At 42.5% G+C, this 25,169-nt stretch overlaps 1 protein-coding gene across 3 annotated transcripts in view; it reads right to left on the reverse strand.

Moving 5' to 3' along the window:
* SLC26A11 (solute carrier family 26 member 11) overlaps nt 1–25,169 on the reverse strand; it is a 256,645-nt gene that overhangs the window by 194,575 nt on the left and 36,901 nt on the right. For all 3 annotated transcript variants that reach the window (XR_014966589.1, XM_085617434.1, XM_085617435.1), the window contains exons 2-5: nt 6,675–7,431; nt 2,388–2,580; nt 2,183–2,268; nt 1,792–1,871 (exon numbers count right to left, since the gene is read on the reverse strand). Coding sequence is in view for 2 of the 3 variants with exons in the window: in XM_085617434.1 (XP_085473560.1) it covers nt 1,792–1,871; nt 2,183–2,268; nt 2,388–2,580; nt 6,675–6,905 (590 nt within the window). In the remaining variant the exon portion in view is untranslated. The remainder of the gene's footprint in view (nt 1–1,791; nt 1,872–2,182; nt 2,269–2,387; nt 2,581–6,674; nt 7,432–25,169) is intronic.

Raw genomic sequence — 25,169 nt, forward strand, 5'->3', positions numbered from 1 at the left:
ACTACCCAAAATCTAATCATAAATTACATCACGCAAACAACCCTTTTTTATCCTAGTCTACTAGCTGTAGATAGCAAAACAACTTTCACTTTCATAGCCAGCCTATTTTAATGAAACAATGCCACACTAAATTTGCAGGCAGAATACAATTGTCTGGCTTTATATCACTGCTAAATCTTCATGTTTTTACCACCTAGTCCCACAGATATTTAAGTATGACAAAATTATGACCCCCCCTTACAGACAACCCACCTTCCACACATGTATACACAGTCCACTATTACTGCCATTAAAGGCACCAGCTATAGCTTGATATTCAAATAATTTTACATGCAGCCAATACCATTTATTTAATCGCAAATTCTCCTGTCATTTGTGTCACGGCACAATAAAGAACAAAAAGAAAAAGACAATTACAGCAATTAGTGGCCATTTTACAACGCTATTGTCTATGTCCACAGAAACTCATTTATGATCTAAATAAAATGTCAGTCAGACCTTTCCCAAATACAGTTGAGACAAAGCCCTTTACTGTGGCAGTTTCCCTAGCACTGGCCCATCATTACCAACCTGCTATTTACCCTCAATGCTACCCATGTTGTTTCACATTCTATCGGTCTAGCGAAAAGCACTGGCAATGAATCTGGAAAAAATAAAAGGCCACCTACTATCAATTTTGACATGAAGCATGCTCAGCTGAGGAGCATTTCACATAATGGTTGACAATAGGGTGACTGACAATTCTGTGCATGTGCAACAGGCATGAAGGGGAGGCCTAGTGGCAGATCCGATATGCCTAGGTAATTTAGCATGCTTACTCAACTAATATTAACTCGCTTGTAGCAACTGTAGAGGTACACATCTAGAGGAGACAACTTAAAATGTATTTTATTATCTTTATGAATATAAAAGAAGATTACGGAAATAAAATTACTGATGTGCTCTTAACTCCCAAAAGATAAAAGACTCCTGGGACCAACCTAGCGGGGTGAAAGTATTGAAGGCACCTAGAGACCAATTACGGGGAAGTCTATTAGCTGGTAACCAGGAGATTAAATAAACAATTACTTTCTTTTGTATTCACTTGCGTTTCAGGTTACAGAAGATGTAGCCTTCATCGAGGGAACGAAAAAATGTTCATGGTACACGAGGTGGAAGCAAAACAAGCATTGGCCGCGCGGATGTAAAAGTAACGGCCGCGAAAGCGAAAGTAATCGCGATCAAAGCGAAAGTGATCACGAGGACGGGACGCGCTGTGTGGTAAGCACGCGAGTGGTGCGCGCGCAGCAGTGATTGGCGGCTGCGCGCGTGCAAGCTCGTGTGAACGCAAGCATTAGGCCAGCAAGGTCTGGTAGCACTTTGGAAACCCGTATACAAAATATCTCTCCGAGCAGCGCATGCGCTGGCTCAGGCGAGACCTAAAAACAGGAGTGCGGTATTGCTGCCTGAACTAATTAGGAGGCAGCAAAGAAGAGCGACACTGCACTTAACCAATGGGAAGGTAGCAGCCAGGAGCAAAGCCCTGTATTGAATACAACAGGTCTTCCAGACAGTGCATGCGCGCTGCCTTAGCTTGACCTAAAAACATCGAATAATCCCATAAGTCTGGCCTCATTTGTGTGTGTGTGTATGTGTTTGCATATATTTGCACATTAAAGGTAAACTAACTGACTTTGCCAATATTTTCTTATTCTGTAAGCAAGTTTGTACTGTATCACTTTCTGAAATGCTTCCCCCTTAACGTCACAAGGTTTTGCAGGAGTTAAAAACTGTATGAAAAGAAAAGCTTACCTCGTCTCACCAATTTTTTGGAATGTGCGATAGACTTGGAGGAAGAATTGCTGTGGAATTGCCTGAAGTCCCAGGATGTTCTATTGAAATGCAGAGCAAAATTATAAATATTACAACACAATGCATCACCACTCATCCATGTAACATTATCACCCGCACCTGCATCCAACTTCAACATAAACCAACATGTCAAAAAATGAGCAAACGTCAGTACAGCAGTTTACCAACTCAGTAATAGTCCCGTACTCCCATACAATCACACTGCCAAACATGCACACATAGGATTACAGCCACATCGACTTGATTATAGATCAAACAACCCCTCTATACGAGTTTTCGCTCTACTTTCGCCCCGAAGGGAGCACAGAAATCATGCAACTGATCAACTCACCTTAACTTGACCAAAGCCAATAGTAAGCGAAGCAGCCAACGTGAATCCTTTGATTACAGGGTATGAAAGGAACTGCAGCAAGAATCCTGGATTGACAATCATTGGAAAAAAATGTTTTAAGCGAGCGTGGCATAAAATGAAAACCACCATGTGCCCTTACTCCCAGTGTCATCAAGATAGTAAATGCAAGGGCATAATATCTTACCAAGGTGTAAGACAGCCATGGCTAGCTGAATGCAACCTGAAAGGAACGTCAACAGGACAGCGTAGATGGGGTCCTTGTGTATATATAAGGAAACTAAGAGAGACATGATGGCAGTGGGACCCAGAGTAATGTCTTTGGATGTGCCCAGAAAGCAGTAAATGAAGCAGCCCATAAAGGATGAATACAGCCCATACTGTTCAAAGAGATAAGCACATTGTTAGTCGAACAGTAACATAGATGTAATTCACACAAAAATAAGAGAACTCATTGTTAAAAATGGACACTGTCAAAGACTTTCATTAAGACTACATATAGGACGCGGCGACCAAAACAAGGGACAACAACATTGAAGTAGGTTGGTAGGATGTTGCATTTCTATAAAAAGAAGCCAGCTCCATTTAGAATGGATAACAGAGATAGGCAGAAGTGGATGCCAAAAATATTCAGCGACATGTGGTTAACTCTTTAACAGTCTTGTTTCTGATAGACACCATAAGCTTCAAATCTATTTGTTAATTAAACATTTTACATGTACAATTAAAAAGCTTTGTTTTGAATTAATAGCACTCTAACTCAACTATGCTTATATTTCTCAAATATCTTGATTGCATAAAAACTCAAAGAGGTTGATACTGATATCCACTGATGATTCAGCAAGAAATCTGGTCTAAAAAAATGGTAGATTTGTTGCGTTTTAAATTAACTTTAAGTAATTACGGTTCCAACAAATTCAGAAATAAAAGAATAAAATGCACTGTCATGATGTTGTGCTGTGCAAAGCTCATCACCTTGTTTAGATTTTTATTTGTTTACTGTAAGAAATTGGGTTATTAGTTGTGCAGGATGTGACGCTGTGTAGCTCTGCAATGTGATGAATTCAAATGTTGCTACATGTCCTCACATTAGGTTGACTGTGTGTTTTCTATTGGTTTCCATTGTGATTTTTATTATTATTTATATTTTTGTACTTTTATTTGCATCTATTAATTCTGCTCATGCTACATCTACTTAACTAACTGCTGCTGGCCTTTAGGGCAACGGATTCCTGAGACTATGCTAAATCCTCATATTTCACTTTTACTGGTCTCAAGAATGCTTATTTAATGAACTATGCTGTTTGAAATGTTGTTGTGAAATCCTCTCTTTAGGGGCACATTTCCTCATCTATACTTAAGGACATCATTGCCCCCGATCCCACGAATGTGCTTTATCTTTTATCTAACTAGACTACCGAAGACACTAGGAAAATGCCCATGACCACCAATGCCCCACCAACCCCGCTTCTCTGTCCCTCTGTCAGAATTTTCAGGCGACAGCCTTCAGATTCTGACAGTGCATCCCACTCCCCAGAATGTAGGACTGCTTGAAAAAACACAAGGAAAGTTCCATGCAAAACTAAATACCAGAGGGAAGAGGAAACAGGATGCAGAGAGAGAAACAAAGACCATGCCAGGGGCTTTTGAGCACCACTCTGTCGTCTCACGTCCTGTATCACAGCGGTGTTAGAGATCTGTACACTCTGATAAAGGGCTATTTCTATATGCGAAGAAAAAGCATATTGGACTTTGGTAAACTTGCTAAGATGTTAAAATGCCACAATCACTTACCGACTTCCAGGTGGTGAGCCACGGTGCACCCAAATCGAACTCGAGGAAGCCGGTAAGCCAGCAACGAAGCAATCCAAGAAAAATATGCAAGGGAAAGTGAACAGGGAAAGGGGAATACATGTATGCAGCACATGCATATATATAGAAATCCAGGAGCCAAACTCAAGTAAACCGGCAAAAGATGAAGAGTACAGAAGGAACCGACCAAGACTAGAATCACAAAGGTAAAAGACGAGATTGTGAACAAACTCTACAACAAGTGGGGAGGCAACGCAACATGGAAGGATGCCAGGCAGTCTATTAGTTTCACTGGTGTTTAAATAAGGCTGCCGTCTGTCTTTACTTGAACATCCCTCCCCTTGAAGTAGGTCTCCACAGGCCTGTCCGCCCAGTCTTATAGGAGAATGATCCTCCAACTAAAAGTCCCACACTCCCTATCCTCTGCTAATTCCTGGCTTTCATGTGGTGACCCTAAAAGTGTTTTCCTCATGAATTAGGGGAAATGCATTGGCCTTGTGAGTGAATCACCCTTTTAAAAAACCTCTGTACCTATCCCTCATTTTTTTTTGCATTTTTCTACCACCGAGAAAAGTTTGCAGCCCTGGATGAATTTTCTAGATGGTCAATTTTCGAACTATGTGGACAAATCTGGACACAGTGCGTAGCTGAAACCCAGTGTACTCTATGGGTAAACAGCTGAATTCTCTCTATTCTTTCTTGAAGGAACCGATCCAGCTCGCTGTTCTCGTGTCAGTCTCCGTCATCATTATGCGTGATTCTACACATTTAATTGTAATAATAAATGGTGGTACATTCATTCTTGAAGATCTCTGTAGGTGATTTATAGCCTCTATGAGCGTCTCTTATGGAGTGAAAGTCCTTTCTTTTTTTGAATTATCCCCCTATCTCTAATCTACCCATCAAAAGAAAGTGGGTTAGGAGAAGGCACTTTTTCACACTTTACTCTTTTGTTGGCTGCTTTAACGGGAGACATTATGTAGAATTGTTTATTTTGTTAAAAGTTTTACTTTTATTGAATTAGTTCACATAACTCACTTAAGCTTATTTCAAGAATACTCATTGAAACGTACTGTACATGTGATTACTTGTTATTTTAAAATCCCCTAGTCAAAACAATGAGCTGTTTCCTGCCTTTAATGTTCTCCATCCAGTAGAATCTTCTTGCCCGTAAAAGCAACCGGCAAAACTAATGCCTTTACTTTGTTACCTTAGTGTACTACTTTGGGACTTCAGATAAGGAAGGTTGGATTACGAGACTGAATAAAGTGGCAGAATATCCAAAGAGGATCTGCAGGGTTTAAAAAAGGTGAAGGTTGGTACACACTGCTGGGAATGCTTATACCTCATTCTTGTATGGGGGTGGGCCTAGAGGGGTTTTATGGGTCAGGCGAAATGTTTCACAGTAAGGGATGCTCTTAACTGCAGGTAACTATCTCCTACTGCTAATCTCATACATGTGCCAAGATTCCTGGGACCAATGCAATTTGTTCTTTCAGTGAGATAAGTCACCAAATCCCTTTGCTCTATGACTTTATGTATTATGGGGCCGAACAGACCCTGGACAAATATGCAATCTGGCCATGATGATAGCAAAACGGGATGGAATCAGGTATTGGGGCAGCAGCTCTGTCCCAACTTTAAAAATGGTGGAATCCAACCTGGATTGGTGTATGTGGACAGAGGAATTGGTATATAAGGCGCAAGGATGTCCCCAAAATCTACTAAAATATGGGGCCACGTGGAAAAGTGTGAATGAAGAGTTGGAGCTGGGCTGAGGGATAAAATAATCTGGAAGGGTCACTGTGTGCAACTTTATATGGCGGTGTTTGCTTGGTTACAAGTGAGATACTGTATACCTATTGTGGAAAAGTGGGTGCTCTGTCAGGGAACCCTCCTACAGGTAGTTAGAATGTTACTTGCACCTAGTTTTCACAGTGGATTATAAATGAGTATTTGACTGGATCCCTGCCTAAGAAATAATCACTTGGCTGAATCCCTTCATTATGGTTCTTAGGTAGGTATTCTTGGGAAAGGCATAAGGTGTTGGATGTTGGCTATCTTCAAATTCCATTGGCATACATGTCTTGCTGGTGCAATACATTAGCTTAGATGCAGTGGAAACACAACCTCCTTTAAACCAGAAAATTGGTGCTGTACAGCAGGATGCTGGGCTGACGCTATCAAACAGCACAAGCAACATCAGTGCGGCTTCCATCACAATCATAACTGATGCAACATCTACAGCAGTCATACACACTTCTCCTATCATCCTTTTCTCTCCCCTGTATGGACAGTAGAAGTCTCCCATCAACCGCGACCGCTACAGTACAAGTAGCGCAAAGTAAGCTTCCCACACACAGATTAAAGCTTCTCTTTACTGCCTTTATGTGACAAATGTCTTGGGATACTCATTTCAGCAAAATGTAAAAGCATGGGGTTTGTTTTCAACCATTGTTGGTGCTTGGTCTGCAGAGATCTGCCCCAAAATTCTTAAGTACATTACGATCCATCAACTACAGCCAACTCCAAGACGGTAGCCTGCTTGAATGACCTGGATACTTTGTGTTAGATATAAACATTGTATAATGCTATAAATGGGCTAGAAGTAACCGCCATTGACATCATATCAACATTTGAAGATCACACAAATTTTACACACCTGGACAGGAAGGCCAGCAACTTCAGCATAGGCCAGGGACTGTGGAACAACGGTAAGTCCCACAGTCAGCCCTGCGATGAAGTCCATCTCCAGCCATTGCAGAGAATACTTTGGGAGCCACTGTAGAATAGGGAGCTTCTTTTGTAAGGTCTGCAGGTAGCAGCAGCTCCTCCAGTTTCGGCATATCTCTCCCAGTGTGCGTCTCTGTTCAGTGGGAGTGGACCACTCCATTTCTCCCTCTATGTGTTAATGTGACGTCTGCTCTGAGTGGAGGGAAGAACTCTTGCTCAGTCCTATAGCAGCCTGTCCTGAATAATGAAACAGTACGGTGATGGATAGACTTGCAATGAATGTTCACAGCATCTGCAAGGCTCAGTGCCAGTAAAGTAATAAACCCAAGCACACTTTAAGAACCTCTGCTGAGGACATTCCATGGTCAGAAGTACTGGTTATTACCTCAGGCACAAATGTGCCATTCCAGGTGTTTGGAAGTTGGAAGGAGAAGGTCTCGGCTCGTAGCACCACATACAGTCAAGATGGATCAGCAAAATTCTGCACGCTAGCCTCAGGTTTCCCAAAACACTTTCAAATACACGCGCTCTTGGCTAGTGATGGAGTGAATTCACCAGGGGTCAGTCCTTCAAATCGTTGCAGTGAGTGCAGTTTTGCAGATGTTCCTTCTGAGGTCAGGTGTAGTTTCGCATAGTGTGCCTTTAACTGTACCCCTTCGGCTGCAAAGTCATCATCAAACCAGCACCTGCCAAAGCAACACAAACCTGGATGTAACATGTCATATGCAACTGAACAGGAGACGAAAAGATATGTAAAGAAAGTTCAAACAAGGGTTCGCGGGGCTTTACAATATCTGGTTGGTCCTTTTATTCTGTGCAAGAGACAACATAGTAATTGGAGGTGAAGCCTGGGCTTTGGAAGGCAACTATCACAGTTTAAAATCCTGAACTGCCAAAACTGCCAGGCTGGGCATAATAGCTTCAGCCTTTTCTAATGCAACTGAGTACCTGGAACATCAGGCAAAACATGAGTGGCTGCTCCTTGTGGTCATTGCGATTGTGTTAAAAAGAATCAAAAGTGACTATTTAAAATGGCGCAAAGTACCTAACCCTGTGTCCAGGCAAGGTAAGATACAGGTAGGTGGGCTAGGGCCTCTGACCCAACCCGCCCTTGTGTCCAAGAGGGAGAATCAAGAAACAATCTGGATTACAAGCTTTGTCACTACCAAGTATGGGAACTGTGCACACGATATAAGAAACCACAGTTTCACAAGACTGAGATATGCAGAACCGCCAGGAAACAGTGGTCGGCTCAGCTAGGAAGAGGTACAGATGCAATCACGGCATCAGCTTCACTGGTGGTGAAAGTGGCCAGCACCCAAATTATCTCTAGCGCTGCTCTCAAATAGATGGGAAATCCCCACTACCCCGCTTCATTGTCACAGAACATTTTACATAAACTCGAACATCATACTTTTTATTAATTTATTTTGTATTTTATTAGAGGATTCATCAAGTGCAAATCAAATCTTGCTAAGAGAAGCTGTACAAAGCGATCACAAAACTAAACAAATCATTTGCAATGCCAATTGATCTGGCTTATAAGTGAAAATGTATTTTCAGTCATCGGTGGTTAGGGCGCTCAATAATTCACCATGCTTGCACTCTGTCTCTCCTCTCATATTTGCACTCCTGTATCCATTCACCCTCCCACTCATTCTTGCAATTATCCATTTACAAAACCACAATAAACCCCACACAAACACAAACTCAGCATATGCAAGATAAAATTAAAAGAATAGATGTAGGAAAAAAGAAAACATGCTGCCACCCAAACATGGTGGGCCTATGCTCGCAATAACAAATAAAATTAAACATGGAAGTGGGTGCGAGTCTTGCAATTGGGTTATACTTAGTGTGTGGTTAATTTAAAGTTGCAGCACAGCCACCACGTTTGGAGCCAACGTGTGGAATGGTAAAACAGTGATTGGAAAATACAAATCCATGATAGCCGTATGATTTGTGGCGCACTGCAGATAAAATGAGCCACAAGCAAGAAACCCACTAGCGCTGTCTGGGAAACTGTAGAATTCTCTAAAAAATGAAAATAAACATAGAATGAAAGAAATCAAAGGGTACATACAAAAAGAGAAAATGGACTGACCCACCAGTACTGGCACAGACATGCACACATTTTCAGAAAGATGTGCACGCAATCAGACAAATACTGTCACTCAGAAAGCAACAAAGCTAGAGGCTGAAGTGGACTAGCCCACTCCCCATGCTTCCATGGATGGAAGCAGAGTGCAAATGACAATCTTACAGACTAACGGCTGTGGAGTAGGAAATAATATTTTTAAATGCTTTTTTATTACAAGGCCCTGACCTACAACTAAGCCCGTAAGGTCTTCCAAAGAAATTCTAGCAAGAATTATTACAGTGGAAATCTTTTACACTCGGGTGTGTCCAAATGGGTAGCTAACACCAAAACACTTGATTACTAAGGCAATCTATTAGAATCCTGTACCGAATTACTGGTCTGCAGGCTTTAACATAGTGCAATACCAAACCACCCTTCCAAGGCCATTGTCTTTAACACATGCGTTTCACAATAATTAAATCGGGGCATAGCTTTTGTCATACCTTTTCATAATATACAAATCAGCCCTTTGGCTTCTGAGATGACGTCTCCCAATTAACCACTCAGGCCTACTGTATTGGGCATACGTTTTCCTACAAGGCAACCATCAGGTTTACAGTAATACAATTACTAATGTGTACAAAAATACGGTTGTCAAAACAACAAAGTCTCCAATACGAGTGCCTAATAAGGGCCATCATAATGCAAATCTTCTAGCCCCAGGGTTTGTTGTTTGAGGGATTCACCGCATGTAAAATCCTTACCTACTACAGTTGTCTGTGAGACTCCTTGTAGCAAAATACCCAACTAAAGGTGTCATATAATCATCTTGGGACGATATAATAACAATGGAATATAGTTGTAAAATGATTTTTTATACTGTTAATAGGTTCTTTTATATACAAATCGACAAAACGGGTGTTTTGAAAAATACATCTCTAAAAGAGCAAGATAATAATGTTGAAATTAAATTCTATAAATTGTTAGTAAAAACACGAAAAAACTCCCATAGAATAATAATATGAATAGTGATTACACATTCGATTGGGAAATGGACTAACAGCCTATTAATATTATTGTGATTGTTACTATGGGTTTCTTCCCTGCCTCTCTCGGTTTTCATTCTTATAAAGACTGTTCAATCATTTACTATTTCGATTTTGAAATACCATATTTTTTAAAAATTGTTGCGACATATCGAGTTGGATAACCAAAATTTCTGGAATTTAATTGTGATTTGTAATTAAATAAGTGTAGCATATGTCAAGAAGCATGGTCATTTGCAATTGAGAAAAAAATCTTTTGATATTAATGATACTGAAAAATCATCTATGAAAAAATCTCTGGGTTATGTTTTGCTGTGCCTGCACTATGTTTGATGTAAGCACAGAGTGAATACAGTCAGAATATTAGGTGTTGTATTTTAAATTTTTCGTCTGAATGTAATTTCAATAGGTATGTATGTAATTTGTGTTTTTTTTAATTGTAGCCCTGAAGGAGTCTCGTGAAAAGAGACTAAACGCAGATGTGAACATTTTTTATATTTCATCAATAAAGAATTTTTTGAACACACAACACGTCTAAAGTAATCTTAATGAAAACAAGAAACTTTGAAGCTAATTTGGGAAATTGAACGAGACTCAGAACCAGTGTTGTGTTTTATTGATCATTGTTGTAATAAAACAGATCACGTTTAGAAATACTTTCCATAATAAACAAATCAGACCTATGGCATCAAACGTAACTTTTCTCAGTGAACCTATCAGGCCTATATGTTTTATCATTGGTTGGTCACAATAATCAAGCCTGCTGTACGGAGTATACACTTTTCAATAGAGCATCCATCAGGCATGTAGAAATAAAATAACAAATATTTTCAAAATTACAAATGTCAACACAATATAAAATTCCTCCTAAGAGCGCCTAACAAGGATTACTATAGTGTAAATCTTCTGGCCCTGGAGGATTCCTTTTTTCCCGCATAGCGTGTTGGTGAAGCTTATGCTTCAGCTAACTCCCTTCCTGCCTATCTGGGACGTCAGCATGCCACGAGGCGTGCTGATATCCCAGAATTCCCTCCAGAGTGATACAGAGCAGCAGGTGAGTGCTCTCTCCCACTCTGGTGGGGACTTCAGGCCCAAAACAGTCTCCATAGGTTTCAGGGAGGCATTGTTGAAAAGAATGCCTTCCTGAAACGGTTTCAAGGCCGAGGATCATGGTTGTGCCAGGAACATTGCAAATAAACCCACTCTGCCACCAGGGCCCTATGTTCAAGGGGTTGGCTCTGATGGTGCCCCTCGATAGAGCAATATAATAAAAAAGAAAGTGGCTTTTCCCTTCGGGGGGTGCAATCACGCCAGAGGGGAAGTGGAAAAAGTTTTGATTTCAAAACAAACAAAAAGAATAATGAACGGGGTCAGCCCTTCTGGCATATTGGCATACTACCATAGACCTGAACTGTTTCTTGAAAATGTGTATTTAGTACCACCCAGAGAAAACCACACATTCTCCCCCCCTTCCCAAAAAAAGAAGAAATGTAGGTAAGGGATAGGCCGACAGCACATGGGTTGACTTCTTTGGGAAACATATACATATATATATGTATATTTTTTTCATTTTATAAATGTGTGTTATAAACGGTGATTGAGACCGCCCCCATGGGAAAACACACATCTATTTAAAATAATTGCCACATAATCTATCATCCACCTGTTGACTGGTCATCTTTCAGTTGCTTTTTTCAGTAAACAGCCTTTAAAACGTGGCAATTATCACACAGTGCCTTTACCACACATTTTTTGCAACACACATTTTTACCACACATATTCCTTTAGCACGCATGGAAAGTCTATTTAAGTGGAGTATAAATGTGTGTGTGTGTATATATTTATATTATCTACTGGCGGTCGCCAGTAGATAGTTATAGTTAGGACCGTGTTTCCATAGGAAATCCGCAACATTCTATTTGGAATAACTTTGGCGCCGATTGACGAATCCTCGCGAAATTCTCAAAATAGGTGGGGCGCTCCGCTCCGCTCCTTCCCTGAAAGTCTCGGGGGGATTCGTCAAGCGGGGGCTGAGAAAAAGGGGGGTCCCAAAACGCGTTTCCCCCATGCATTTTTCCATAGGACCTTTAGTCCGAGCTACAGCCCGAACGGCTGAACAGAATTACTTGAAATTTGGCAGAGAGGTAGCCCTCAGGTCAGGGATGTGCCTTTTGAAGGTCTCGTGTAAATCTGTTCAGTATTTCCTGAGAAAATAGCATTTAAATCAATATATATATCTATAGGCGCGCTCCGAGCGCGTACCGTAAGCTTACCGTACGCGAACGCCGCCGTGCGCGAGCGCGATTCTGATTGGTTGTTAGATCTTAGTAAACATTCGAATCGGTCGAAACCAGGAAGTGTCGGCCGCCATTTTGTCTCTCGCAGTCTGAGGGGGTGAAAAACAGAGGTGGAGAACGTGAAAAGGGGGCAGGGTGGACAGTTCCTGACCCCCTAGCCTTTGTCAGGAGGTCCCAGAAGGAACCCCAAGGGCAAACATTAATTGTAATTTTTTTTCGAAAAATCGCGGAATGCGCGTAGCGTACGCGCACGGCAAAAAAATTTTTTCAAAAAGGAGAGATTAAAAAAAAAAACAATTGTGAGGTAAGGTTGGCTCTTAAAAGAGCCGTTGTGTTAATACAGGGATAGAGGAAAGAAAGAATGGGAATATTATGAACGTCTACAAACGTGCTGGTCTATCTTATTGTTAATAAGGGAAACACTGGTCTCCCCAAAAACAATAAGACCACAACACGTTGTACACCTCATTGAAACCCTCCGAAATCGAGGGTTAATGTCCAGAGGAGCTGAAGAAGGTGATGCTCCCACCTCAGAGGAAGGGCTCAGCTGACCTGCCGATGATGTACTCGGCTGAGCTTCTGAGGTTGGGCTCCGGTGACTTACTGAAGAGTTTTCTTCAGTATGTCGAGCAAAGGTCCTGGGATGTTTATCCCTAATGTGTCTCATCATAGAGTGATTTCCAAAGGAATACTTCTTCCTTGGATTTCCTCTAGATAAAACACGGTCACAAAGTGTGCAAGTGACCAATGGAGCATTGACCTTTTTCTGCCCCTCTGGAAAAGTAAAATACTCCCACACAAAAGAATCCTTTTGTTTCCTCCTTCTCTGTCTGATGATGGTGCTGCTTGGCTCACTCTCAGAAGAGGACTGCTGCTCTACCATTGTATCTCAATGTCAATTCAGCTCCTTCTCCTAGGGGATCTCAAGCAGTAATGAGGGGAATGGGTGTGGTGTTGGAAGTTTCTGGAACTGAAAGTAGTTTCAACCAATGAAAAGTGTTCTTTGTGGATCACATGACCTACCGTGCCCGCTCCGTAAGCTTACGGTACGCGCTCGTAAACAAGTACGCATGCGCAAACGTGACGTAATCATGCGCTTACGGAGCGCTTACGGAGCGCGTACGTAGGACGCACTCGTGCATGCGCATTACACGCACCCGCGTAACCGCGACGTTGGTTCCGCGCAACGCGCATGCGTGTACGTCACATACGTATCACATAAGCGCACCGTACTTATGACGTACGGAGCGCGTAGCGTCAGCTTACCGTACGCGCACGGCAAAAAATCAATAACAAAAAAAAATTAAAAGTAGAAGATAATAACTGATGTACAACTGTATGTAAACATTAATTTTGAAAAATTAACCATTCCATAATGCAGTATGTAGTACATATATTATTTTATACATAGGTTGGATATTATTTTTCAACAAAAATCTCACAAAAAAAAAATTTGCATTTAAAAAACCTTTGAAATTCACTGAAAAAACCATAGGTTTCACACACGTTATAGTTAGGAATTAGCATTTAAAAAACCTTGCAAATTCACTGAAAAAAACATAGGTTTCACACATGTTATAGTTAGCAGGACATTTCACTCGTGAAAAACCAATGAAATTCCCCCGTTATAGTTAGCGCAGGCAACTATAACTCACGCGACCGCAATCCTCTGCTGATGACGTCAGATATTACATCACTGAAGACATATGTGTTTTTCTGAAAAAAAAATATTTGTAATATATGTATAGCTAAAAATTAATGGAAGAAGACATGGGTAAATAAGTGTCTAAATACAGTGATGTAATATCTGACGTCATCAGCAGAGGATTGCGGTCGCGTGAGTTATAGTTGCCTGCACTAACTATAACGGGGGAATTTCATTGTTTTTTCACGAGTGAAATGTCCTGCTAACTATAACATGTGTGAAACCTATGGTTTTTTCAGTGAATATATATATATATATATATATATATATACACACATATATATATACATACATACATACATACACACACACATATATATATATATATATATATATAAACAAAAACCTTTCAGGCATAGAGTGATGCATAAATTATGCAAAAAAGAAGCAGAGAACTCTGGGTAGTTCGCAAGTTTAGGTCAGCGACATCCTAAATTTGCTCACTTCAAATGTCTGCTTTTCTATCAAAGTCTTTAAGCATAGGATTAGCACAGTGCCATCCACGTCAAGATAGAAAGGGACAAAGTCTTATACCATTTCTACAGCAAAGTCTTTAAGCATAGGATTAGCACAGTGCTAGCCATGCCGAGCTGTAAAATGGCCAAGCAATTTACCACTCTAGGCACAGTATTACAGCTTTGGATTGGTAAAATACAATCCAAGCCAACCTGGAATTAATAAAAGCAACCCCTGACACGTGTTTCACTCTCATCGGAGCTCTTCAGAGAAGTACAGCTTTGTCCAGACACCAGGAAACACCCAGTATCGCAGCCTTTAAAACATGGCAAAAGGTTCAAATAGGCACACATTATGTGGTGCATTACCATGAAGCTACTTTTTGATGCTCGTTTTAATACTGACTGATTTTTCTGATCAGTTCTTCTTATCATCTTGTATTGTAGTTACCCCTGACGTAGGGAAAGATCTAGAAATGCATTGGGTATATTTTAAAGCTGTTGTGACATGAGGAAGTATGTATCCCCTGTTCTGCTGGAAAAAGCCTGGCGAGGCACTGTGAAAGCATAATGTTGAAGAGTTGGCAAAACGTTAAAAATGGTGGATTAAAATAAGGAACACTTTGGAATAAAAAGAACAAGAAAACTTTGATAAAGTGGTTGAAATTTCAGACTCATTTTTTCAAGTGGCTGTACGTCTTGTTGGGGCATCTGATGAGGCCCCATTTTGGTCAAGGCTGCAGGATTGACACGTCACTAACTGCATTTCTGAAACAGCTAGAAAGCATGTGGGAGAGTCTGTTCTAAGCAAGGAAAGCGGCAAAGTCATTGTTACTGTACCCAGTGTCCATCTCAGCCAGTTGCTTTATGTTGTACGATACAAAACTAAATTCTTGGGAAATTTGACTGAGGTGAAGCTGCCGTAGCATATAACTTTTAATGGCTGTGCATGGATACATACCTTCCATGGGTTACTACTTCACTGGGCAAGCAGCCGTCGGCGGTAGGGTACCACGCAATTTTGTGCATTACAAACACACAATACATTACATAGAACTCTGCACCCAAAGCTACATGTATGGGTGACATTTGGGTCCGGCTTGTCAAGTTCATCCTCTCTCAGAACATAGTAGATGTTCAGTTTGCCAAATGACAAGTACCTTTCAGTTACAGTACTGCAAAATACGGCGGATAGGACATATGCCACGTTCTCACTGACTACTCTGTATTTCAAAAACTAACGTTCTTTGTAGATTAGGACATGCTCTTTAGAGAACTTAGGCAGTCTTCCCCAGTAGGTTTGCCTTAGTTTCCAAGGTGGATATGTTCACTCAGTATGAGGAGTGTGGGCCTTGCAAGGCAGTCTCAGACTCCCCCACCTTGCATCCACAAAATAAAAGGAGTTGGATTTAGCACGCCAAGGGGGCATGAAAAATATGTCTTCTTGAGCATTATGTGGCTGGCATGGAAGCAGTCAGTAAAGGTTCACTATGCATTCAGTGAAGCTCAGAATGTCGACAGAAGTGGATACTTGACAGGTAGTAAAACATAGTCAACTTTTTAATTTTGTGATGCATCAACTGCCACCATGTCTGCAAATGTGTGTGTAGAGGTTTGCTTGTGGTGTGTTTGTAGCCAAGTTTGTTGACGACTGGTTGAAAGTTGGTTTGATTGAAGATTCCCTCTTGTGGCCTATGAATGTAATGGGCCCCTGAATGGCAGAGGTATGTTGATGTGAGTGCACTGATGTGTTCGATTGGGCTCAGGGCTAGCAGTATGAAAGCCTTGTGTGTGGTGCATGAATGGCGTGTAAACCTGAAAACAGGTTGGTGCCTTGCTGCTGCTTTTCCCTAATTTAGGAACTCCCATTGACCTTGGTTTGATCCGTCCCTTTAACGGGCACTACATTCAGTCGCATAAGTGGGTTAATGCTGGGTGGTCAGAATTTTGTGTATTCCTGATGATTCTGGATGTTTTCATCACAGAAATGTAAGGAAAATGTGTGATGTTAGGCAAAGTTTGCAGGGCATTGTGGGTAAGAAGACCTCATCGTATCTATGCAAGGCACAGCACTCTGGAAGCAACTAGTTGTCTAGTTTACAAAATGTCAATGGTTTGTAGGTTTGCATGGGTGACTACATTGACAGCCGCAAATACCACAGCTACCCCTATTGCTTATCCCTCATTTTACCTCTTTAGGGCCTTTTGTGCTGTGGTCTCTTAGCCCACCCACACAAGTGGGATACCCATTCTCATAGGGAGACAAGAGGGAACTCAGGGTGGTAGGGGATTTGTGGCTCCCCATGGATTCCAGACCTTTCTGTCACAGAAATATAAGGAAAATTAGTGTTTTATGAACATAGTTTAGTGTTTGCAGGAGCTTCTGGATAAGAAAAGCTAGATGAGAACCACGCAATTCACGCCACCCTAGATTCCCATAGGTGTATAATTTTTTTTAAATGCACAGGTTTGCTAGGTTTCCCTTGGTGCCTGCTGAGCTAGGGCCCAAAATCCACAGCTACCCACATTGCGAAAAACAAAGGGTTAGCTTTCAATGGAAACGGGTGATGTGTCCATGTTGCATTGTGGGCCGTGTCCTGTCACAGGCACTAGACCTACCCACACATGTGAGGTGGCATTTTTATCAGGAGACTTGGGGGAATGCTGGGTGGTAGGAAATGTGTGGCTCCCCATAGATTTTAGACGTTTCCCTCACAGAAATGGGATGAAATGTGTTTTTTAGTCAAAGTTTGAGGTTTTCAAGGGATTCTACGTAATAAAAACTGAGAGCCATTAAAGCCACCCCACCCTGGATTTCCCTAAGTGTCTAGTTTTGTTTTTAAATTACTAGTTTGCTAAGTTTCCCTAAGTGCTGGTTGAGTTAGGGCCCAAAAACCCATAGCTACCCAACAATTAAAAAAAGTATGTCGTCAGTGAAAAACTGTGATGTGTCCATGTTGCTTTTGGGCCCATTTCCTATAGGGGAACTAGGCCTAACCACACAAGTGAAGTACTATTTTTTATCAGAAGATATGTGGCAACATAGGTTAGTAGAACACTTGTTATTATCAATTGGACTTCACTGCATTTGATCAGTGAGAAAGAAAGAAGACATTTTGAAAAATGCCGTATGAATCATATCCTAGTATGGGTACCCACAATTTCAGAGATGTACAAATAACCACTGCTCTTAAACTCTATATCCGGTGCCCATTTCAGACATACATAGGTTTCATTGATACCCATTTTTCACTCAACATATTTGACCACATGAATACTCAGTACATAACGAAAAACCATTGTGCAGTTAAATTGTTGGCTCTGGGTACACCGGGTCCTTGAAAACCTACAAACTCTACAAAACCCATCAAACAGAAGGGTCTAGCGGACGTAATGGTATATTGCTTTTGTAAATCGCCTAAGGTGACAAAAAGTTACAGATGAAAACTTTATCAGCAATGGCCATTTTGTCTTATTCGTTTTCAATATTTCAACAGTTACTTTTTTTGAAAAACCTTTTAACTATCAACACATACCATACTGAATTCAAACTTTTGTTTATGTTTCAGAAAGCTGTAGCTTTCCTGGGTCACCCATGGGTTTCACAGTGGTTTTCAACACAAACTATAAGTAGTTTGAAAGCAAAACAAAATAGGAAAAATGGGCTACCTCTTTGAAAAATCCCCAAACTGTGGTAAAAAAAATTGGCTTTTTGATTCAGCCCTGTATGTTCCTGAAAGCTTGGAAGACGGTGACTTTAGCACAGCAAACCTTCCGTTGATAGCATTTTTGGGAACAAATACCCAGGCTTTTGTAGCAGATTACTTTTTTCCTATTTTTCTCAAAAAACAAAAACTTTTGCTAAATTTTGCCTATTTTCTTGGGCCTCTCCAGGAGCGTCAAGAAACCCTGGGTACCTTTAGAATCCCCAGGATAGTTGAAAAAAGGACTTAAATTTGGAATTGACACCTTATCCAGAAAAAAAGTTATAGAGCACTTAGCGTCAACTACCCCAAATAGCAAAACAAGCATTGGCACAGCCAATATGTCTCGCCTTTGGGACCTTATAAGTGTTTAGCCATGCAACAGCTGATGTTGTTGCACCAGGGATATTGTGCTGCATAACTAAATACTTATAAGGTCCCAAAAGCGAGACCTATTGGCTATGCAATAGGTCTCGCATTTACGTGAGTTTAAGCTATTGGCATTGTAAATGACAATGACTTTTATTTATGTTTTAAAAACGAAAATAAAAGGCATTGTTATCTGCAATGTCAATAGCTCAAACTCTCATAAATGCGAGACCTATTGCAATGCAAATGCTTGTTTAGTTGGTGGTTGGGTGTGCTTGCCTGCGAAACCCCACTGCACCTTCCTTTGTAGTTCAAGCGCGCTCGTTATACTCAGGTATAACATTTCTGCCTCACCCCTTTTCAAATCTACTAGCCAACAATGCCTATCTGAATTAATGGGTAAGTTATAAAAAGGACATAGCTTTTGTGGTAACCTAAATATAATACCCAAAACTTCAACCACCTATTTTCAGTCAGTCTAATGCCTTTCTCAGTGCTGCATACCACAGAAACTACAAAAAAAGCCCTCAGTAATTTTCTGAGAGATAACGGCATGTAGTTCTATAAAAACGTGATCTTGATTGCCATAATTTCTGAAATTTTGCATTGATATTCCAACTCATTACACAAAACAACGCCCAATCAAATGATTGTAGGACAAGAGAAATAATTAAGCTGTATGCAGAAATTCAGGCACTCAAAAGCACTCTCAAACTTAAACCAAGGGGCTCGTTATTTTTAAAATTACACATCACTGGTTCATACTGCAGCAAAATCGGCCATGTAATTGCCAATCAACTGCATCTAAACCATTAGGCTTAATTTAAACAGTTTAGGGATCATGTCAATACTCACCACAGCAAGCATGATGAAACCAGAGTTCACCCCAAGACAGCGCGGAGATACCCTCGCGGGTGACAAAAGCGCTCTACAAATCTGATTGGTTCATTGAAGATAGGGAGAAAAACGTTGTTACATGTTGGAGGTTGTAAATGCTAATCGACAGCAATCCATGTCCTCGTCCCACGAACCAGAACTACAAGCACTATCGGGATGCTGTCTTCTTATAGCACCCAGCTGAGGCCGGATGGGTTAGTTAAAGCATTCACGTTTGTTTTCCTGTCCTGTGAGTGTTAATAATCCTCATTAATAATTGGGTTGAGGGACTTAAATATAATGTACTTCTCATATGTAAAATAGTCATTCGTGACAAAAAGTCCAGTCCACTGTATGTAGAATTATTTTTTTGCGGACAACAATGCCGTAGAGCCAGGCAAAGAAAAGTGTCATTCAAGTTTAAACTATAAAGTAAGTCAGTGATGTCAGCGCTATATTTATACGCATACTGCGGTGAATGGGACCACTCTAACCGTTCGAAGATGGCGCTCGCTGCTCTGCTTCTCTACGAAAGCCGGTAAAAAGACCCATTTCAAGAAGGTTGTTTTTCATACGAACGGACGCAATCCTGTTCTAGCATCGGCCCACCCCCTTCAACTAATAGATCTGTCTGATTGGTGTATGACCGGCTTTCCTGATGCATGGTGATCTATTATTCGTCAACATTTTCGGAGTTCAACGTGACGTTTCTTCCAATTGGTGGAATTGCCTTGTGAAGCGAAAACAGATGGTTTCGGTTGGCGGAGCCCTGCCCGAGTCGACTACACCTAGTATCTGGGGCAGGGAAGCGTTTGTGGCAAATTGGCCGCCGTGGCGGCACTGACACCGGAAGTGAGCAGGTCAAGACCAAAAGTATGGTTAACAATGGGCACCTGAGGTGCTAAAAGTGGCCGGTGAGAACGTACAAAAGTTGGATTGGGAACCTTTTATGGCGCAAGTGCATTTAGAGAATGACCGCTCAGCAGTTCGTACACGAATCAGACGGCGCAGGACGAGAAAATTGGGTCCCCTGAGGGAAAAGGGAAAAAGCTACCTTCCAAAGCGAGAGGGAGGGTTTGTTAACAGGGGCACCAGAAAGAGTGTGACGTAGGTTGTAGTCCAATTGAGTAACCCCCTCCCCTAAGGGCGAGCAGTTAATACAGGTGCGCACTGAAGGGACTCGAGCAAATAAGGCAAGTAGACCCATGTCCTGTCTGACACTTTCCCTGTTCTCGCTTTTCGCCCCTCTGCACACTGGCACCTGAGACAGTGGTTTATAGTACTAAATGAGTGAGTCCCAGAAAAAACAGGTTGTCTGGTTCCAGCTGCACGTGACCGCGCTGTGTTTAATGATCCACGACCAGGAATGCAGTGGCACCATGCAGAACGCTGCTTGCTTCCGATAGCTGTAGGCCGTGGGAGTGAACATTTACAGAAAAGGTGGGACATGCACCAGTCTTTGGCCAATTGCGTGCTTTCATTTTTGAAAGCCACATGCAGAGGCCAATAGAATGTGTGGAAAATAAAAAGCCACACGCACGAGTTTAGCAACAGTCCTGAGTGATTCCAAGAGGCCTTCTCCTAGAGCAGCGCATGCACGTTAAGCTAGGCTCGACCTAAAAAGGGCTCAGCACTGGGGTGGGAGGAAGCCGCAGCAGTTAAGGGTTAATACATCTTTCTCACAATAAGGAAGTCAGGCCTGCTGGCCTGATCATAACTTTTCATAATAAACGGACCAAATTTATGGAATCTGGCATAACTTTTCCCAATAAACTAATAAGTCCTAAAGTCTGGGCCCTTGAAAGTATGTATATGTAGGACCTGAAGGTCAAATTAAGTGGCTGGGCTTACTAAATTATGCAGCACAAAAAGGCATTGGTGGCAGTATTTTGTTCCGAGTCTGTCATTTTCACATATGCTTATACTGTCGAGGAAAAGGAGTCGCCTCAAGTGTATCCATTCAACAACTAATAAAGCAATCAGCAACTGAAAGGTTACCAGTTAATCTACACAAAGCATCTGCCACTGCATGGCACCACACATTTTGAAATGTTTCAGGAAGAATCAAATTTCTTTTGCTGAAATCTTCAAATTAAGGAGTAGATTATGGATTTTGAGTCAAGTGTGGTACAACGGCAACTATGCAGAAAATGCCAGTGGTCTAGTCTAGAGCTTTCATAATTGGCTTATAACCAATCCATGCCCTACTCTACTGCGCATAAGCTGGCAACCATCAGGCATACGGTTGCAAAATGACACATGTATATTACATTTGGTAAAACAATATACAACCCTTCAAAAAAGGGCCCAACAAGGATTATCACAGTGAATGTCTTCCAATCAACAGGGTTTGTCAGAGGGGGGAACGAACACCAATCCCTTGCCTACTACAGTAATCTGTGTGATTCCATGGAACTAAATACTTGTCTATAGCCTGCAATATAGTGTAATAACAACCCTCTTTTCAAAGTCCTAACATATTTAACCAATTCTTTACACAATAAATAAGGCATGCCTACTGCCCCTGTGGTGGCGGGGTGAGAGCAGTGTCACAACATGGCCACATTCTAGGGTGGCTCTGCCTGCTGCAGAAAATATCTGCTCATGATGTGGCGTCTTGAGTGCTTAGCTGTCCACAAATTGAGAGATGGAACATGCAGTGTGCTCTGGGACATGGATGGAAGTGATTTTTTTACCCTCTAATACTGAGAGGCTGATCCCATCCAGAGAGCGCGCCTGGCCTGTGGCACACGTTGGCCCAGGAGTGGGATACGGAGCGCCTGGGAGAGCAGCGCAACGTATTCTAGAGCTGCCAGGTGTGCCTTGAGAGAAGTTGGCAGCTAGTGGCTGCAGCATGTCTAAGTGAGCTGCTGGGGCTGATGGTGCGACTGGAGCCTACCCACCCGGAGCCTTGAATGTTCCCTGTGTGGATGGCGTGACACATGGAGGAGGAGGAGGAGCGTGTCTGATCGTGTGCTTCTGAAGTCAGACTGAGAGTGGGAGAAAGCGGTTTCGTGTGGTCCGGCTTTTCAGAACACCATGGTTGCTGCTAGCAGCTGATGTACGACATTGGGGTGAGTCTGCTTGTCCCAACCCTGCGCACTTACCTCCAAATGTGGTTTTCATATAGGGCTGCTCTTGCTGGAACTGTGCACTTGTTGCCCCCCTGGGCTGGACAATGTGGAACTCTTGAGGCCTCCTCTCCTGCCTGGGGCCTGTTGCTGGTCAGGAACCTGCTCTGTACAGGGGAGCTGTGCTTGCTGCGTGTGAAGACCTGTTGTACTGCCTACTGCTGGTCAGCTCTGGGGTTCTGCCTGCCACCCTCTCTATATGCCATATCGACATGGGGAAGCAAGACACCAAACAGCAGGAACCGGATTTTAAATCCAAGTGATCCACTAGACAGGCAGGACAAGACACACCTGAGCCACCTTCACTTCCCCCCCAACCCGACCCCTGCCGGGTCACGGTCTGAGAACCTTGCTTATGGACATAAAGCTGGAGACAGTGCCGGACTGGCTGTAGCGGGCACCGGCAATCCCCTGGTGCGCCGCACGGGTGGGGGCTGGTTTTGGGCCCCTGGGGGCTGTTTTGTTACAGGGCCGTTTTTGCAGCATAGCTGCAAAATCGGCCCTGTAACAAAATCGTCCGAAAACCGGCCTTGGCAAAGAGCTTGGCGGCACCCCAGCGGCCGAGCACTTTGCCAGGGCCGGTTGTGGTTCCCAGTCCGGCCCTGGCTGGAGACTGTTTTTTTAAATTTAAATATTTGTATACATTATGATACACAACCAAGAAACATTTGGCACATAGAAAGTCAGCTTGCAATGCACATCCCTCCAGTGTTTCCACAATCCCTGCAAGTCTGAGCACATCAATATACACATCCTTGAGAGCATGGCAGTGATTCCCCACTGAGCATCTCATCTCCCCTCCCCCACCGGTATCTGATCATTAGTATTTCTTTCCTCCTGAAATCTGTGTGGGCTCGCAGACCCATCCCGATCGTCCTCCAGCTCCAGTCCATAATATCAGAGCCAGGGTCTCCAGATCTTGAAGAACGTTTTGGGACAACCCCTCATTTTATATGTTACAGGCTCCGCCCCCTTGTACATATCCATTCCTGCTCTCCATTCCTTCACAGTAGGGAGTTCTGGTGCACCCCATCTCTTAGCTATGCCCTCTTTGCTACAGCCAACCCTAACTTACACAAGACCAGGTTCCTCCTGGGCAAATCTATATCGGACAGTATGCCTAACAGCACGTACTTCGTATCCTTCGGTAGCTGGTACCCCAGTATTTCGCTTAACTCTTTCAGTATCCTAGCCCAGTATCTTTTTATGTGTGCACAGTCTCACAGTGTGTGTACAAATGTACCAATTTCTGTCTTACATCGTAAACAGTTTGGGGAGTCTGCTCGTCCCATTTTACAGTGAGGGGCTCTTGTTACCTATGTTCTATGAAGAATTTTAAATTGATTGAGCCGTAACCTGAATTTAATGGCTACCTCTCTCGGGTACATGAGCGCCGCCTCCCATTCTATGTCTTCTAGAGTGCCCAAGGAGATCTACCAAGTCTTCCTCAAAGATACCAGAACATCTGGGAGGTTATTAATAAGTGTCTTGTAGGTCCGGGGTATCGCTTTTCCCGATATCTTTTCCTGCAGGAGCCTACCCTCTAGCAGTGCAAAGTCAGGGATACCCGCAATTTATACCTTTTCTGCATTCCAAGCATGTCGCAATTGCACATATTTATACCTTTGCCGATCATCTAGTTGGAATTCTAGCTTTAGGGCCTCAAAGGAGATTAGCGAGCCTTCTTTAATTATATCTCCCACAGCTGAAATGCCAATCCTATCCCAATCTTTAAAACCCTTCAGTTTCCCTAGTTCTGGGAGACGCATGCCTTCCCACAGTGGGGTCTGCCTCGTTATTTTCTTGTCCCATCCCATTTGCCTCTCTGCAGCTTTCCTCCCCTCCAATACCCTCTGAGTAGCCGGTAGCAGATTTCTGACTCCCCTCCCTCCATATACATAATGTAGATGGGAGCGTGTCCCAAATTGTCCCTAGTCCAATGCATATGTCGGATGTGTTCTCGGTAGATGCCCCACTCATTGAGGACTATAAGGTGTGCGGCACAATAGTACGCTCCAATATCCGGGAGTGCTACGCCCCCGTTGTATGGAGGGCGCTGCAGAGTATGGAGTGCTATGCGCGGTTGTACCCCATTCCACAGCAGTGTGCAGATCCCGTCATCTATAGCTCTAAATACCTCTTCTGGAATTTTATTGTGTGTACTATGTAGAATATATAAAAGCTTGGGGAGCGTGATCATCTTGTACATTGCCACTCTGCCCAACAAAGTTTAGGGTAACCGTCTCCATCTCTTGACATCTGCACAGAATTCTGCCACCACTCTACCAATGTGGCGCGTGAGGCATTGCGTGGCATCTGTGGATATGTACATTCCTAAGTACTTAAAGCCTTCTATAGATACCTGCAGGTCCCTGGGGAGGTCATATGTCTCATGAGGCCTACCCACCTGGTACAGGACTGATTTGTTCCAGTTGGTCTTATAAGCCGCATGTTCTTTATATTTTTCTAGTGTATAGAAAAGGGTTGCGATCGTAGATGAGGGGTCGGTGACGTATAGAAGAACATCATCTGCGTATATTGATATACGTTCTTCTATCCCATTCGCTGCATGGGAGTGGATCTCAGTTTTTAAAAACTCATCTACGACTGTATGAGCCATCCAGGAATCTCCGTTGTAGCCAAGCAAAACTGATCCAGATCCCAAGATACAAACAGGTCAGGTGGGGGGAGAAGCTTTCTGCTACACGCGACAAGGGCCTGGAACCTCCTCCCAATCACAATCAAAAACAATCCCTCTTTG

The sequence above is a fragment of the Triturus cristatus genome, chromosome 7 (assembly GCF_964204655.1).
Source record: "Triturus cristatus chromosome 7, aTriCri1.1, whole genome shotgun sequence".
Lineage (NCBI taxonomy): Eukaryota > Metazoa > Chordata > Amphibia > Caudata > Salamandridae > Triturus > Triturus cristatus.